Source organism: Aspergillus udagawae (assembly GCF_001078395.1).
Source record: "Aspergillus udagawae IFM 46973 DNA, scaffold_1, whole genome shotgun sequence".
Classification (NCBI taxonomy): domain Eukaryota; kingdom Fungi; phylum Ascomycota; class Eurotiomycetes; order Eurotiales; family Aspergillaceae; genus Aspergillus; species Aspergillus udagawae.
The window spans coordinates 3,100,145-3,114,928 of record NW_025091264.1 but is presented as its reverse complement, the minus strand read 5'-3'; the positions used below and the strand labels follow the sequence as shown (position 1 = coordinate 3,114,928).

General features: G+C 50.4%; 4 protein-coding genes across 4 annotated transcripts; 2 read left to right on the top strand and 2 right to left on the bottom strand.

Annotated features, from left to right (window-relative positions):
* Positions 1-1,419, bottom strand: Aud_001003 (mitochondrial 37S ribosomal protein bS1m; the record flags this gene model as incomplete). Its single annotated transcript, XM_043286504.1, has 1 exon — positions 1-1,419. The coding sequence occupies one exon, from the start codon at positions 1,417-1,419 to the stop codon at positions 1-3; it is 1,419 nt and encodes a 472-aa protein (XP_043142439.1).
* Positions 1,420-1,748: 329 nt separating this feature from the next.
* On the bottom strand, positions 1,749-3,014 carry Aud_001002 (SDR family oxidoreductase; the record flags this gene model as incomplete). The annotated part of the gene is made up of 5 exons (XM_043286503.1): positions 1,749-2,255; positions 2,315-2,605; positions 2,688-2,820; positions 2,883-2,934; positions 2,993-3,014. 5 exons carry the CDS (start codon positions 3,012-3,014, stop codon positions 1,749-1,751), a joined length of 1,005 nt encoding a protein of 334 aa, XP_043142438.1.
* Positions 3,015-4,959: 1,945 nt separating this feature from the next.
* tor (putative TOR pathway phosphatidylinositol 3-kinase TorA) lies at positions 4,960-12,308 on the top strand (the record flags this gene model as incomplete). The annotated part of the gene is made up of 4 exons (XM_043286502.1): positions 4,960-5,086; positions 5,152-6,103; positions 6,158-11,843; positions 11,919-12,308. 4 exons carry the CDS (start codon positions 4,960-4,962, stop codon positions 12,306-12,308), a joined length of 7,155 nt encoding a protein of 2,384 aa, XP_043142437.1.
* A 575-nt stretch (positions 12,309-12,883) lies between these two features.
* On the top strand, positions 12,884-14,700 carry Aud_001000 (uncharacterized protein; the record flags this gene model as incomplete). Its single annotated transcript, XM_043286501.1, has 4 exons — positions 12,884-13,167; positions 13,254-13,683; positions 13,758-13,894; positions 13,956-14,700. The coding sequence occupies 4 exons, from the start codon at positions 12,884-12,886 to the stop codon at positions 14,698-14,700; spliced, it is 1,596 nt and encodes a 531-aa protein (XP_043142436.1).
* Between the last annotated feature and the right edge of the window lie 84 nt (positions 14,701-14,784).

The following is a 14,784-nucleotide window of genomic DNA, read 5'->3' as shown; positions in this document are numbered from 1 at the left end:
TTAAATAGAACTCAGGGTCCTCAGAAGGTTTCGTGCAACGTCCTCTCTAGCTTTGCCGGGCTGCTCTGATGCAGACATATCCTGTCCCCTCCGAGCATAGGGCAAGCTTGCCAATTTGTCCAACCTGGGCACCACACGCTGCTCCGCACGGGCGACAGGGGAAATACTTGTGAAGGTTGGCTTCTGGTACTCCTCAATACCATAAGGCGCCTTAGCAGTGGCGCTAGCCCGGTATGACGCGAGGCCGATTCTACCGTCCGAGTCAACCGAAGCACGGATGGGAGTAACCCAGTACTTCGCACCACCGGGGATGGATACGTCGAAGTACGCAAGACCTGCTGGCGAGCCTTGTTCAATGAAAGTCATAGCGTTGAGATCTTCCACCGCGATACCACCAACACCAGCAATAGCCTTAGATGTTTTACCCTTGAACCGACCCTTCGGCCGCAAGATACGGGCCTGCACAGGGCGTTGGTATGCTTGGGGACCGAATTTCGGGTGGTTGTAGATCAGAGCGTGAGATCGCGTATATGACAGACCAGCAGAAGGGTGGGTCTTCGGGGGACCGGATACAGCATACTCCGCAGAGGAGAGTTTAGTACCTGGAGATTGGTAGTACTTGTGTCCGATACGGTCACTAGGGACGGCGGGGGGCGATGGAAGATCCAACAGTTCGAAGACGACGGGGCCAAGAGAGAAGGGATCGGCTCGCAGCGATTTGATGTACCCTTGGAACTCTTCCTCGGTGATGTTGAGCGGACCAAGCGCTTCTAGGTCCTCGCCGTTATCCTGGGCTTGCTTTCTGCGTTCAGCAGTTCGCTTGGTAATGAAGTGTTCACGGAGCTTCTGCAGTAGCTCAGGCTTCCTCGCGCGCACTTTATTTAGATAAGCATTGAACTCCGCCTCCGTCTGTCCCGCGAGCCAAGGCCCAGAATGTCTGAACTGTTTGGCACCAGGCTCCTGAAGGCCTTTGCTCGTATCTGTATTGTCAACCACGGACTCGAAAGGGCTTTGGTGTCTAGGCACCATGCTAGTCGCGTAGTTGACCTTGGAAGGAAGGGACATGGGCATGTGAAGCTCTTGGAATTTCTCCAAGGTCACCGTGTGGTCGGCGGCGGATTCGAAGTCTGTGACATGTTCAAACGTGTCGAGTACGTTGACGCGGACAACAGGCCGAGACGACCTTTCCGATGTCGACTTTGCAGGAAGCGGTCGCTTCAACCCCCAATCTCCTCTCGCTAGCGACGAAGCCGGGGTGACAATGGATGCTCGGATCGGATGAGGCAGGGTTGCGGTGCCGGATTCGTAAACGGTCTTCGAGGTTGCATCTTGCTGGGGCAACGGTAAGGCTGAAGGAAGCGCGAAAAGACGGGACTTCCGAAGAAGATTCGCCGTCGGCGATAACCTGGCTGTCGCCATGGGCGTTATTATTGAAGACAATTGCAGTGTCTCGATGTTGTGTCTTCGATGCGGAGTGCGCTGGAGAAAAGTTGATTGCACCATGCATGCCAAGCCGCGTACGGTGAGTGGCAGCGCGCAGAAGCGCAAATTAGTTGATTGCATTTCCCCAATAACTACGGAGTTACACCGTTGTATCTCTGAATATGATGAATGATCTAGAGAGGTATATTCCTATTTTTACTTCGCCATGGACTTTAACATGAATTGAAATATTTCTTTCCAAGGCCCAAACTGTATGTGCATTGAGTCTAATTCTACAATACAGTTACTCGACCATTTCTTGTTGTTCATGCCCCAACAGCCAACAACGACTTGACTGTTTCTGTAACCGATTGCTCCAATGACCGGTACTGGATACCCAAGATCTCGATTGATTTCTTGTTGTTAAAACCGTATATATCAGCCGGGGTATCATCTGGCGAGTCCTTGGGAGGTAGTCTATTAGCTAGCTCAGGATATGCTTCGCGAATGATATCAGCGACAGCCTTATTTGAGAAATGGCCGGCCGTGACGAAAAATCTTTGGCCGCCTGCTTCCGGGACTTCGATAGCTCTGACGTGTGCCAGGGCAACATCACGGACATCTACCCACAGGAATGTGCCTGTAGGGGGAAGGCCGTCTTTGCACTGGCCACGGACCATATCGGCAATCCGTTTATTGGAAGTGTTGATGGCGTCGAGCGAGTTCAAGTAATGCACAATTGGACCCAGCACCAAAGGTGGGTTGATGGTTGCAATGTCAAAGTTGGGTTTCTCTTTTTCGACAAAGTCCCAAGCAGCCTTTTCTGCAAAAGTCTTTGGGTAGGCGCATACGTTAGCCAATCACAATGCGAAATACGAGGCTGTATACATACCTTACTACCTCTGTAGGTTGCAGAAGGATCCAGTGCTTCTTCCCAGGTGACGGGGTTCCAGTTTTCCTCGCTGTACTCCTTGGCATGCTGCTTGGCATTGATGATCGCCGCAAAAGATGAGGTGATAACCACTCTCTTGACCGTCGGTGCGTAGGCCTTGATCGCCTTGAGGATACCCGTCGTCCCCTTGATTGCAGGGTCCAAGAAATCCTTCACGGGATCGGAAATATTGAAGTGGAAAGGAGATGCAGTGTGAAGGACATAGTCGAATGGTGGATTAGATTTGACGGCCTTAACAGCGATTAGCTTAGAGTTGCTGGATGGGTCAAGCCAGTGTGACATTGACGGCCTCAGGAGAGAAAAGCACTCTTACCTCATCGAAAGCTCCATCTGCTGCGACATCTTTGACAATAACAAAAGATAGCTTCTCCTTTGGCGTACTGGGATGAGCTTCGAGAATCTTCTGGCCCTTCTCCTCGGATCGAACAGTTACCACGACATCATATCTGTATTGCATCCCCGTCAGCTCATCCCAGAACAGCCCATGCTATAGGTATGCTGCACTTACCCGCGTGCCAGCAGCACATCGATACAATGAGCAGCGATGAAGCCACTTCCCCCTAGACCGAGCATTAGACTACAGACCTAATGACTAGGATAGTACTTGAAGATGCTTACCAGTCAAAAGAACTTTAACCATTGTGCCAGTGATTGAGTAAGGGTCTGGTTGCATTAAACGCCTAAGTGGGGGATACAAGTCAACGTACATCTCTGAGGAGGCACACTGTCTTTAAGTAGTCTTGCATCCCACGTCTTTCGTGATCTTCCCCACTATTATTGGGACCCAGCGTTGAGGTTGTCATTGGGCTCGCAAATCAGAGGTGTCGCGATGATTACAAATATCACAGAAAGTTTGCGTCAAGCAAGGCGGAGATAGATGGACAAAAGACGTCGCTAAGTCCGTCGGATTAGGGGTTAGCACTCGGGATGAAGTCCATTCAATATCTCAAGCGTTTTTGGGCCTGAGTCATTTGTGAGGGGGGAAGATATTGGTTTGGTGGGGTTTCCCCGAAAAGCAGATGACGTCGGAGTCGAACGCTGACAGTATGTAGTTCAGACGATAAAAAGGAGTCAGTCCTTCGGGTTAACATGGCCACTATAACAGACTAGATTGGAAATGGGTCGCGAAATAGATAAGAGACTTTTATAAGTTGCAACTAGCCAATAACTAGTCGACTATGGCTATCCCTGCTGGCATATCACTTTCAATATCTTGACCCTCCGCTCCTAGATCAGAACTATAATCTCCATAGGAATACATGGCTGATTTCTCGACTAACCAGGAGATAATTACTCCTCTATCAGCCCTGAACTTCTATGTGTACTTTGTTTCACAGACACCTGCTGCACCCCGAATTTGCCGGGTTGACAGGCCCCTTATGCTCCTTTAAGAAAGAGAGGAATGGGCAACTATTTCAACAGTCTTCTGTGCCAATTGACCCAAATAATCGGGGTGAATCTCCTCAGAGGCGCCTTGGGTGTAGCTGGATTGCAAACAGAAGGTCTTCAAAAGTTAGCCCCAAGCTTGCCACAAACAGAGGAGCAGTAATACAGGACCTGCCTATGGCTAGAATTCGTCTGCATTAGAAGATACTGTGCTCTGGGACCAGAGAGCATCTACTGAATGGACTGGTGCCGGACTTAATAGACATCAAGAATGTCTCGTCCCTCGAGTAGAGCACCCCTGCCCAAAAAGGCCAACCATGTTTGGAAATTGTTCCTTGTCAGAGGTCACACATGCGACAGGTATTCACAGCAATGGATCCCTGGATTGCTTGCTATTCGTGAGATGTATGCTCTTAGAATGGATTCAACCATTCATTTTGAGAACATGGGATTCTCACGGTGCCTTTGTTCCACTGTGGAATGCTTGCTATCAAGAGCAGTACTGCAGGACCAACTATGTAAATAATAGGCATTGATTGTAGCGGAAAGTATGAATTTGGACTTTGATCTAGAACATTGCTTGCGGACACGTGCAAGAGACCGGGGTCATCTGATGAGGTCACATTTGGGATCCCGAGTAGTGCCTGAGTCCATGGAACAGAAAGCTTCGATTGCACAGTCTGAAATTCAAGTTGTTGACGGATGAAGCGAATAATGAGAGCCCCTAGCACCTTAGTCCTTTCGAAAATTCTTATCAGCTCGTACCACGAAGCATTTATTGACCGATCCAGGAGGGTTGTATGTAGGACCGCAGTAAGGTATCTCTCGGCTAGGCATGAATCCAGTGAAGAGATGCCTCATGACCATCTCAGCTCCATGTACAAAATAGCGCATCTGCAATAATCTTTTATACTGGAAAGGGTGGTTGTAGTTTCTAGAAATTCTAGAAGACAGGTTGACTAAGTAATAGCCAAGTGAGTAATCAGTTTGGGCTGGGTACTGAGCAGACGCCCCAGGCGAGAACAGCTGTGGTCCGTGCACAATCCCGCCAGGCTCATTGAGACCTTCACCTCATTCCTCACTACTACTGAAGCCCACTACTGTCCCATCGACCTCCTATCTTTCATGTCGACCTCGTGTTAAATTGCATGCCCTAGAGGTTGACTTCAAATGTCCACCCTGGGGTGTGGTCTACCAACATGGCGCAAGCAGGTCCTATTACGGACATCACTCAGCGACTCTTCAGTGAGCTGAAGTCCAAGAATGAGGAGACGCGGGTAAGAGCTTCATTTGAGCTCTACGATAACGTCCTGGCTATCTCGAGAGGTAACACTTCGCACTTCGGTCGCATCCAGAACTTGACTAATATCCAATTATTTCGAACCCCGCAGACTGGCCTCCGGAGAAGTTCCTCGAATTCTATAACGCTGTCAGTCAACGCATCGCGCAGCTCGTGGTCACCGGCAGTGATGCACATGAACGCATCGGTGGTCTTTTGGCTCTCGATCGCTTGATTGATTTCGATGGTGTCGATGCGGCTCAGAAAACCACTCGATTCGCTAGTTATCTGCGCAGCGCCTTGCGCAGCAACGACAATGCAGTGTTGGTCTATGCAGCTCGATCTTTGGGACGTTTGGCGAAGCCGGGCGGCGCTCTTACTGCAGAACTGGTCGAAAGTGAGATTCAGTCAGCATTAGAATGGCTTCAGTCTGAGCGACAGGAAAGCAGGCGCTTCGCTGCTGTGCTTGTCATAAGAGAGCTTGCCAAAGGCTCGCCAACTCTTCTTTACGGTTTCGTTCCACAGATCTTCGAACTCATCTGGGTCGCTCTGCGGGACCCCAAGGTTCTTATCCGAGAAACAGCGGCGGAAGCGGTCTCTGAGTGCTTTGAGATCATAGCCGCCAGAGACGCTCAAGTCCGACAATTGTGGTTTGCAAGAATATACGAGGAAGCACTTTTGGGGCTTAAATCAAGCAATGTGGACTGGGTACATGGATCGCTCCTAGTGCTCAAGGAGCTTCTCCTCAAAGGAGCAATGTTCATGAACGAGCATTATCGGAATGCATGTGAGATTGTTCTCCGTCTAAAGGATCACCGTGACCATAAAATTCGGGCCCAAGTTGTCCAGACGATCCCTATACTCGCCTCCTACGCCCCTGTCGACTTTACAGAAACCTACCTACATAGATTCATGATTTACCTGCAGGCGCAACTTAAGAGAGACAAGGAACGAGACGCTGCATTCATAGCGATAGGAAAAATCGCCAATGCAGTCGGTGCTGCCATTGCACAGTATCTTGATGGAATCATTATCTACATACGCGAAGGATTGGCCCTAAAAGCGTAAGTCTAGTCTCAGTGCTCTCGTGCCATTGAAAGTGAGCTAACATTTGCTAGTCGGAATCGAGCTGCTGTAAATGAAGCACCAATGTTTGAGTGCATCAGCATGCTATCTTTGGCTGTTGAGCAGGCGCTCAGTAAATACATGGAATCTTTGCTTGACCCTATATTTGCGTGTGGGTTGAGCGAATCACTGACACAAGCGCTTGTTGATATGGCTCACTATATCCCGCCTATCAAACCTACCATTCAGGAAAAGCTCTTGGATATGCTCAGCCTGATCCTTCATGGGACACCCTTCCGTCCCCTCGGTTGCCCAGAGAGCAGGCTACCTCCCATGCCGTCATTCGCAAAGGACTTCGCTCCGCAAGAGTTGCACTCTGATGCAGAAATTGCTCTGGCACTTCATACCCTGGGGAGTTTCGATTTCTCCGGTCACATTCTCAATGAATTTGTCCGCGATGTGGCCATTAATTACGTTGAGAACGACAACCCTGAGATTCGGAAGGCTGCAGCGCTCACCTGCTGCCAGCTATTTGTCCATGATCCGATCATCAATCAGACAAGCAGTCATTCCATACAGGTTGTTAGTGAAGTTATTGATAAATTATTGACCGTCGGGATCGGTGACCCAGACCCGGAGATCCGGCGTACCGTACTATGGTCACTGGATCGCAAATTCGATCGTCATCTCGCAAGACCAGAAAACATCCGCTGTCTGTTCTTGGCCGTAAACGACGAAGTATTTGCCGTCCGGGAAGCTGCAATCTGCATCATTGGCCGCCTTTCAAGCGTCAACCCAGCCTATGTGTTCCCGCCACTACGAAAATTGCTAGTGAATCTTCTGACAGGTCTTGGGTTCGCGAGCACAGCCCGACAGAAGGAGGAGAGTGCTCAACTCATCAGCTTATTCGTATCAAATGCGACCAAACTTATCAGGTCCTACGTCGATCCTATGGTGACAACGTTACTTCCGAAGGCGACGGATGCCAACCCAGGCGTCGCCTCGACCACATTGAAAGCTGTCGGAGAACTTGCGAGTGTCGGGGGCGCGGAAATGAGAAATTACCTCCCGCAGCTCATGCCAATTATCCTGGACTCACTGCAGGATCTCTCTTCGCATGCAAAGCGAGAATCGGCTTTGCGAACCCTGGGCCAATTAGCCAGCAACTCTGGCTATGTCATTGATCCGTTTCTGGAATATCCTCATTTACTTGCCGTTCTCATTAATATCATAAAGACAGAGCAAACTGGGTCGCTGCGCAAAGAGACCATCAAGTTACTGGGAATTCTTGGTGCTCTTGATCCGTACAAATACCAACAGATCAGTGAAATCGAACCTGATGTCCACCACATCAACGAAATTCAGACAGTCTCCGATGTTGCCCTTATCATGCAGGGTCTCACGCCTTCCAACGACGAGTATTATCCAACCGTGGTCATCCATACCTTGATGCAGAATATATTGCGTGAGAATTCACTTGCTCAGTACCACTCTGCGGTCATTGATGCGATTGTTACAATCTTCAAAACTCTGGGTTTGAAGTGCGTGCCGTTTCTAGGGCAGATCATTCCCGGCTTCATATCGGTCATCCGAGGTTCGCCGCCTAGCCGCCTAGAATCCTACTTCAATCAGATGGCTATCTTGGTGAATATCGTTCGACAGCATATTCGAGCCTTCCTTCCGGAGATTATTGAGGTCATTCAGGAATTTTGGGATTCATCCTACCAAGTGCAAGCGACTATCTTGTCACTTGTTGAAGCGATAGCCAAGTCTCTGGAGGGTGAGTTCAAAAAGTACCTGGCAGCCATGATCCCTTCAATGTTGGACACTCTTGAGAAGGACAACACGCCTCGCCGCCAGCCTTCAGAAAGGATTCTCCACGCATTCCTCATCTTTGGCGCCAGTGGGGAAGAATACATGCATCTGATCATCCCGTCTATGGTACGCCTCTTTGAGAGAGCCCAGAATCCTCAAAGTATCAGGAAATCGGCCATCGATAGCCTCACAAAGCTGTCGCGACAAGTAAATGTTTCTGACTTTGCATCTTTGATGATTCATTCATTGGCTCGTGTTGTTGCAGGCAACGACCGGACCTTAAGACAAGCAGCCATGGACTGTATCTGTGCTCTTATCTTCCAGCTCGGCCAGGATTTCTGCCACTACATAAATCTCCTGAACAAGGTCTTGACACATCACCAGATTAATCATGTCAATTACCAGATTCTAGTTTCCAAGCTTCAAAAGGGTGATCCGCTGCCACAGGACTTGAATCCCGATGAAACTACGGGTACACTGGCGGATGAATCTAGCTACTCTGACATTGGCCAGAAGAAGATGGTTGTCAATCAGCAACATCTGAAGAATGCTTGGGACGCCTCTCAAAAGTCAACGCGGGAAGACTGGCAGGAATGGATACGAAGATTCAGCGTGGAGCTTTTGAAAGAATCGCCTTCACCGGCACTCCGAGCATGCGCCAGTTTGGCTGGTATCTACCAGCCATTAGCAAGGGATCTCTTCAACGCAGCCTTTGTATCGTGCTGGACGGAGCTGTACGATCAGTATCAAGAAGAGCTCGTACGCTCGATTGAGAAGGCTCTTACTTCACCAAATATCCCTCCTGAGATACTCCAAATACTTCTCAATCTTGCAGAGTTTATGGAGCATGATGATAAGGCTCTTCCCATTGATATTCGTACACTTGGCAAGTATGCCGCAAAGTGCCATGCATTTGCCAAGGCACTCCATTATAAAGAGCTGGAATTCGAGCAAGATCAGAACTCCGGCGCCGTGGAGGCTTTGATCACTATTAACAACCAGCTTCAGCAGTCTGACGCCGCTATTGGTATTCTTCGCAAAGCCCAAGCCTACAGGGACGTAGAGCTGAAGGAGACATGGTTTGAGAAACTTCAGCGATGGGAAGAGGCACTTGCTGCTTACAAACGCCGTGAGAAAATTGACCCAGACTCATTTGGTGTCACTATGGGCAAAATGCGGTGTCTGCATGCGCTTGGCGAGTGGAAGGTATTATCTGACCTCGCCCAAGAGAAGTGGAACCAGGCTTCGCTAGAACATCGCAGAGCCATTGCTCCCCTAGCAGCAGCAGCAGCATGGGGACGAGGTCAATGGGAGCTGATGGATTCTTACCTGGGTGTGATGAAAGAGCAGTCCCCAGATAGGTCTTTCTTCGGTGCAATTCTTGCGATCCATCGGAATCAATTTGATGAGGCGACAATGTACATTGAAAAAGCTCGGAACGGCCTCGACACGGAACTATCAGCTTTACTTGGAGAGTCATATAACCGTGCCTACAACGTTGTCGTGCGTGTACAGATGCTTGCGGAATTGGAGGAGATCATCACCTACAAACAGAACATTGGGGACCCTGAGAAGCAGGAGTCAATGCGTCAGACATGGAACAAGAGGTTGCTCGGCTGCCAACAGAACGTTGAAGTATGGCAACGCATGCTCAAAGTCAGGGCGCTCGTCACTTCACCCCGCGAAAACCTTGATATGTGGATCAAGTTTGCCAACCTCTGCCGTAAATCCAATCGCATGGGACTTGCCGAGCGATCTCTTGCATCTTTGGAGACTGTTGTCACTGACAACAATGGTACAAGAACTATCGCTCCTCCCGAAGTGACCTACGCTCGCTTGAAATTCAATTGGGCTACTGGTCGCCAGCGCGAAGCTCTTCAGATGCTAAAAGAGTTCACTGCAAATCTGACGGATGACTTGAATCGCTTTAACGCGCTCATGATATCACAGTCCGATCATAACGGAATCAATGGTGTCAATGGAGTTACCGAGGCAAATCATGTGGATATGATGGGTCTACGTGAACGTATTGGCGATGTAGCCAAGTTCCGCAAGCTGCTTTCTAAGAGTTACCTTAGGCAGGGAGAGTGGCAGACAACTCTGCAACGAGGCGACTGGAAGCCGGAACACGTTCGCGAGGTTCTTGGTGCATATTCGGCTGCCACGAAATACAATCGCGACTCGTACAAAGCCTGGCATTCCTGGGCTTTGGCCAACTTTGAAGTTGTGACAACCATTGCCAGTCAGACAAGCAGGGACGGGAGTATCATGCCCGTAGTCCCTGGCCATATTGTGACAGAGCATGTCATACCTGCCATTGGAGGTTTCCTCAGATCAATCGCTTTGTCGTCGACCTCGTCTCTCCAGGATACCCTGAGACTGCTGACCCTCTGGTTCACTTACGGTGGTGACCAAGAAGTGAATAATGTTGTCACAGAAGGCTTCACCGCAGTGAACATTGACACCTGGCTTTCGGTAACTCCACAACTCATCGCTCGTATCAACCAGCCGAACCTCAAGGTCCGAACCGCTGTTCATCGCCTACTGGCCGAAGTGGGCAAGGCCCATCCGCAGGCGCTGGTGTACCCATTAACTGTTGCGATGAAATCGCATATTACCCGCCGTTCTCAATCCGCCAGCACCATTATGGATAGTATGCGGCAGCACAGTGCTACTTTGGTTGAGCAAGCCGATCTTGTCAGTCATGAATTGATTCGAGTCGCGGTTCTGTGGCACGAACTCTGGCATGAAGGCTTGGAGGAAGCCTCTCGACTCTACTTTGGTGACCATGATGTAGAGGGCATGTTTGCAACTCTGGCGCCACTGCATGACATGCTTGACAAGGGTGCGGAAACGCTGCGTGAGGTTTCTTTCGCCCAGGCATTTGGACGGGATCTTGCAGAGGCGAAGCACTATTGTATGCTGTATCGTGAGACGGAAGAAATCGGCGATCTCAACCAAGCTTGGGATCTCTACTATACTGTCTTCCGCAAGATTAGCCGGCAGCTCCCACAGTTGTCGACTCTTGACCTCAAATACGTCTCTCCCAGGCTCAAGGACTGTCATGATCTTGCCCTTGCTGTTCCTGGAACTTACCAGAGTGGCAGACCAATCATCCGAATCATCAGCTTTGATCCTATATTGCACGTGCTCCAAACGAAGAAGCGACCTCGACGAATGACTCTGAAGGGAAGCAACGGTAGCTCTTACATGTATGCCCTTAAGGGACATGAGGACATTCGGCAAGACGAGAGAGTCATGCAGTTATTCGGACTTGTAAACACCTTGCTTGATAACGATGGCGAAACCTTCAAGCGACATCTTTCCGTCCAACGGTTCCCTGCAATCCCCTTGTCTCAAAACTCTGGTCTGATAGGATGGGTCTGCAACAGCGATACGTTACATGCACTGATCAAAGAGTACCGTGAAAGTCGCCGCATCCTACTCAATATCGAACATCGCATTATGCTGCAGATGGCGCCAGATTACGACAATCTCACTCTGATGCAAAAGGTTGAGGTGTTCGGATACGCCATGGACAACACTACTGGGAAAGATCTTTATCGTGTTCTGTGGCTCAAGAGTAAGAGTTCCGAGGCCTGGCTTGAGCGCCGGACAAATTATACGAGATCTCTGGGAGTCATGTCGATGGTAGGCTATATTCTGGGTCTTGGTGACCGTCATCCGTCCAATCTTCTGCTGGAGCGCGCCACCGGAAGGGTAGTTCATATCGATTTCGGTGACTGCTTCGAGGTGGCAATGCACCGTGAGAAATATCCAGAGAGGGTGCCCTTCCGGTTGACTCGCATGTTGACTTTCGCCATGGAAGTCAGCAATATCGAGGGAAGCTACCGTATCACCTGCGAGGCTGTTATGCGCGTGATCCGAGACAACAAGGATTCCCTTATGGCGGTTCTGGAAGCGGTATGTTTTGTCCATTTCTAACTCAATATTTCACTGAGATGGTATTTGGAACTAACCTTTGATCTTTTACTACAGTTCATTCACGATCCCTTGATCAATTGGCGTCTGAACATTCGCGAGTCGCCAGAACGGCCGCCGTTCAGCACTGAGCGCCGACAGTCGATTACGTCCGCCATGAATCTTGAGCATGGCGTTCAGCCCAGCAATTTCTCCCGTCACCGTCGTCCATCTATTCTCGACGGTGGTATCCTCGATGTCCAGGAGGGCATTCCGCCTGAAGCCCGTGAGGCACAGAATGCACGAGCAGTGCAGGTGCTTGCTCGGGTCAAGGAGAAGCTCACAGGTAGAGACTTCAAGCCCACTGAAGAGCTCAATGTGAGTGATCAAGTAGACAAACTTCTCGCGCAGGCAACGAGCGTGGAGAACATATGTCAGCATTGGATTGGATGGTGTAGTTTCTGGTGATCTCCCTTCTGCAGTCTAAATTTCTGGAGTCTTATAATGGCGCGCATCGTGTTACGGTGGTTTCTTGCCGGCGTTGATATTCCCCCTTTCTTCCCCTTTTTTGTATGTATGTCTTCTGCCGTTGTTATGTTCTTCTCTTCCACCTTCGACTCTTCTCGACTACCTGAATTATCGGTGCTGCATCGTTGTACCCCAGTTTTCTCTTGGAAACGGGGGACATTCGGGGCCCTGTATGTGGTTTAATGATTATTGACAGTCACACGGAGTAGAGCAGCATAAATGGCCTGCAATAGACATCATTACAGTTGTGAATCATTAAAGCTATTTGAATCAACTGTTCTCTTGCAGTTCATTTCAACGGACTGTTCTATGAGCGGCACTTGGCATGAGCATCCACTCACAAGCCGAGGTCGCCAGCGGTCCGAGACAGCTTCCATCTAAGAAGCGGAGAAATTCTGGGCAATTCATTTCGTTTCCTTTCTGCATCCTCACCTCTCCTCCGTCTCATCCATTAGTTCACGATCTATTTCAAGCGGTGAGGTATCTATTTGATGCTTGCCCGAAATCGATGAACCATGACGCCCGCGGACCCAGGTGCCCATCCTCTCGTTCGCAACGCTCTCCGCATCACCCTGAGCGCCAAGGAATACAAGCTCCTCCACGAATACATCATCCAGCGCACACCTCCCTCCATCCAAGACAAGGCTCCCTCTCCATCTCAATATGAGGCCATCGTCCGGTCAAAGAATAAGCATAATGAAGCCACGCTGCGTGCCTCCCTACGAGTCTTCCTCGTCTCTGGCGGGGTACTGAAGCTCGTAGACGCAATTGTCCGCCGCATCCAAGGTGACCTGTCCAAGTGAGTTGCGCAATATCGCGGGGTCAAATTCAAAATAACAGTAGGTCGCGTTGACGCTGACGCTGGCTCTTCTGCTCTAATACTAGGAAGAAACCACGCTCCTCGATTTTGCACTCCCCCAACTTCCGCCTCTCCCTCTCGCTCTCCATTGTCCTCCTCCTCCACCGATTCCTCCATCGCTTCTTCGTCAAACTCCGCACGAACCTTCGCACAGATGACGCGAGGCCCTTCCGCGAACGAAACCCGCGCGTCTCCAGGGCACTAACGTCGCGGTTTGCCCCTGCCGTGGGGGCCAGTATGGCCGGTTTCGCGCTGGGCATCTGTCCGCAGACGCAGCTTCGGATTACGGCAGCTATTTATGCGGGGACGCGGACGATGGAGTTTGTGTTCAATGCGCTGGAGGAGAAAGGGTGGTTCGGGGAGCGGCCTTGGTGGTTTGGGAGCTGGTTGTTGATGCCTGTGTCGTGTGCGCAGCTCTTCCATGCGTTTGTTTTTGATCGCGAGACTGTGCCGAAGGTATGTTCTCTCCGTATTTGCACACTCCTGTGAGAGCTTCTGGCCCGCAAAGTCATGTACTGATTGATGCTTAGTGGTTCGGAAACATTCTGTTCAGATTGTCCCCCAGCTACATCCGCGGTCGACCAGAGAGTCTGCCGGCGGGATTTCCATGGCCGGACAAGGAAGCTGTGGTCGATTCACTGGCAAACATTGCCAGGTTGCGGTGGCCGTGAGTTCCACATTACTGATAGCATACTGTTATCCAAGTTACTAATTCTATAACCCAACAGAGCATTTATTTCGCCGATTCTGCACCCTGCCGACCCGAATACTCTGCCATCGGCAGTCAAGTTCATTTCACCCATTACTGGGCCCGCGCACCCATCTATTTCTAATCTGGGATGTGCTTTGCTTCACCCGAGCAGCCCCAGCTGCGGTACAGCATTTCTGCACCATATTCTCCTCTCAGTGCCACCCCTTGCTCGGTTCCTGACTACCGTCACCCTGGCACTATCGGTTCTCAAATTCAAGACAATCTTGTCTCATCCAATCTCGGCGGTGAATAACCTTTCGAAAAAGATCATCAAACTGACGGCCATTCTGTCCGCCGCGGCTGGGGCTGCATGGGGCACCTTGTGTCTCTGGAATTCCATCCTGCCACGCTCCGTCCTCCCCACGAAGCGCTTCTTCCTCAGCGGTGCTGTTGCAGGCATGCCATTTGCATTCCTAGAGAATAGTCGTAGCATCTTCATGTACTTCTTCCGGCTGGCCGTGCGCTCGTCGTGGGACGTTGGTGTCAAACGTGGCCTTTGGAAAGGCTGGAAGGGTGGAGACTTGTGGATCATTGTCCTCGCCTGGGCGGTCATGGGCTCCTTGCTGGAGAATAGACCATCCGCTATCCAGGGTAAGGGTGTCAGAAAGTCCTTGGCGTGGTTGCGAGGAGATGGTCTCGTTGACCCTGTGGAGGCTGCGGCGAAGAAGAAGGCCAGAAAGGCATCTACCCAAAAGCAGCCTGGTAATGAAGGGCGGACATAATGTACTCGAGACTCCCGGCCTTGAGCGTCCTTTTTCCATCAAATGCGCCTATGCATTCCTCGCACTTCAATCGAGTGCTGTTTC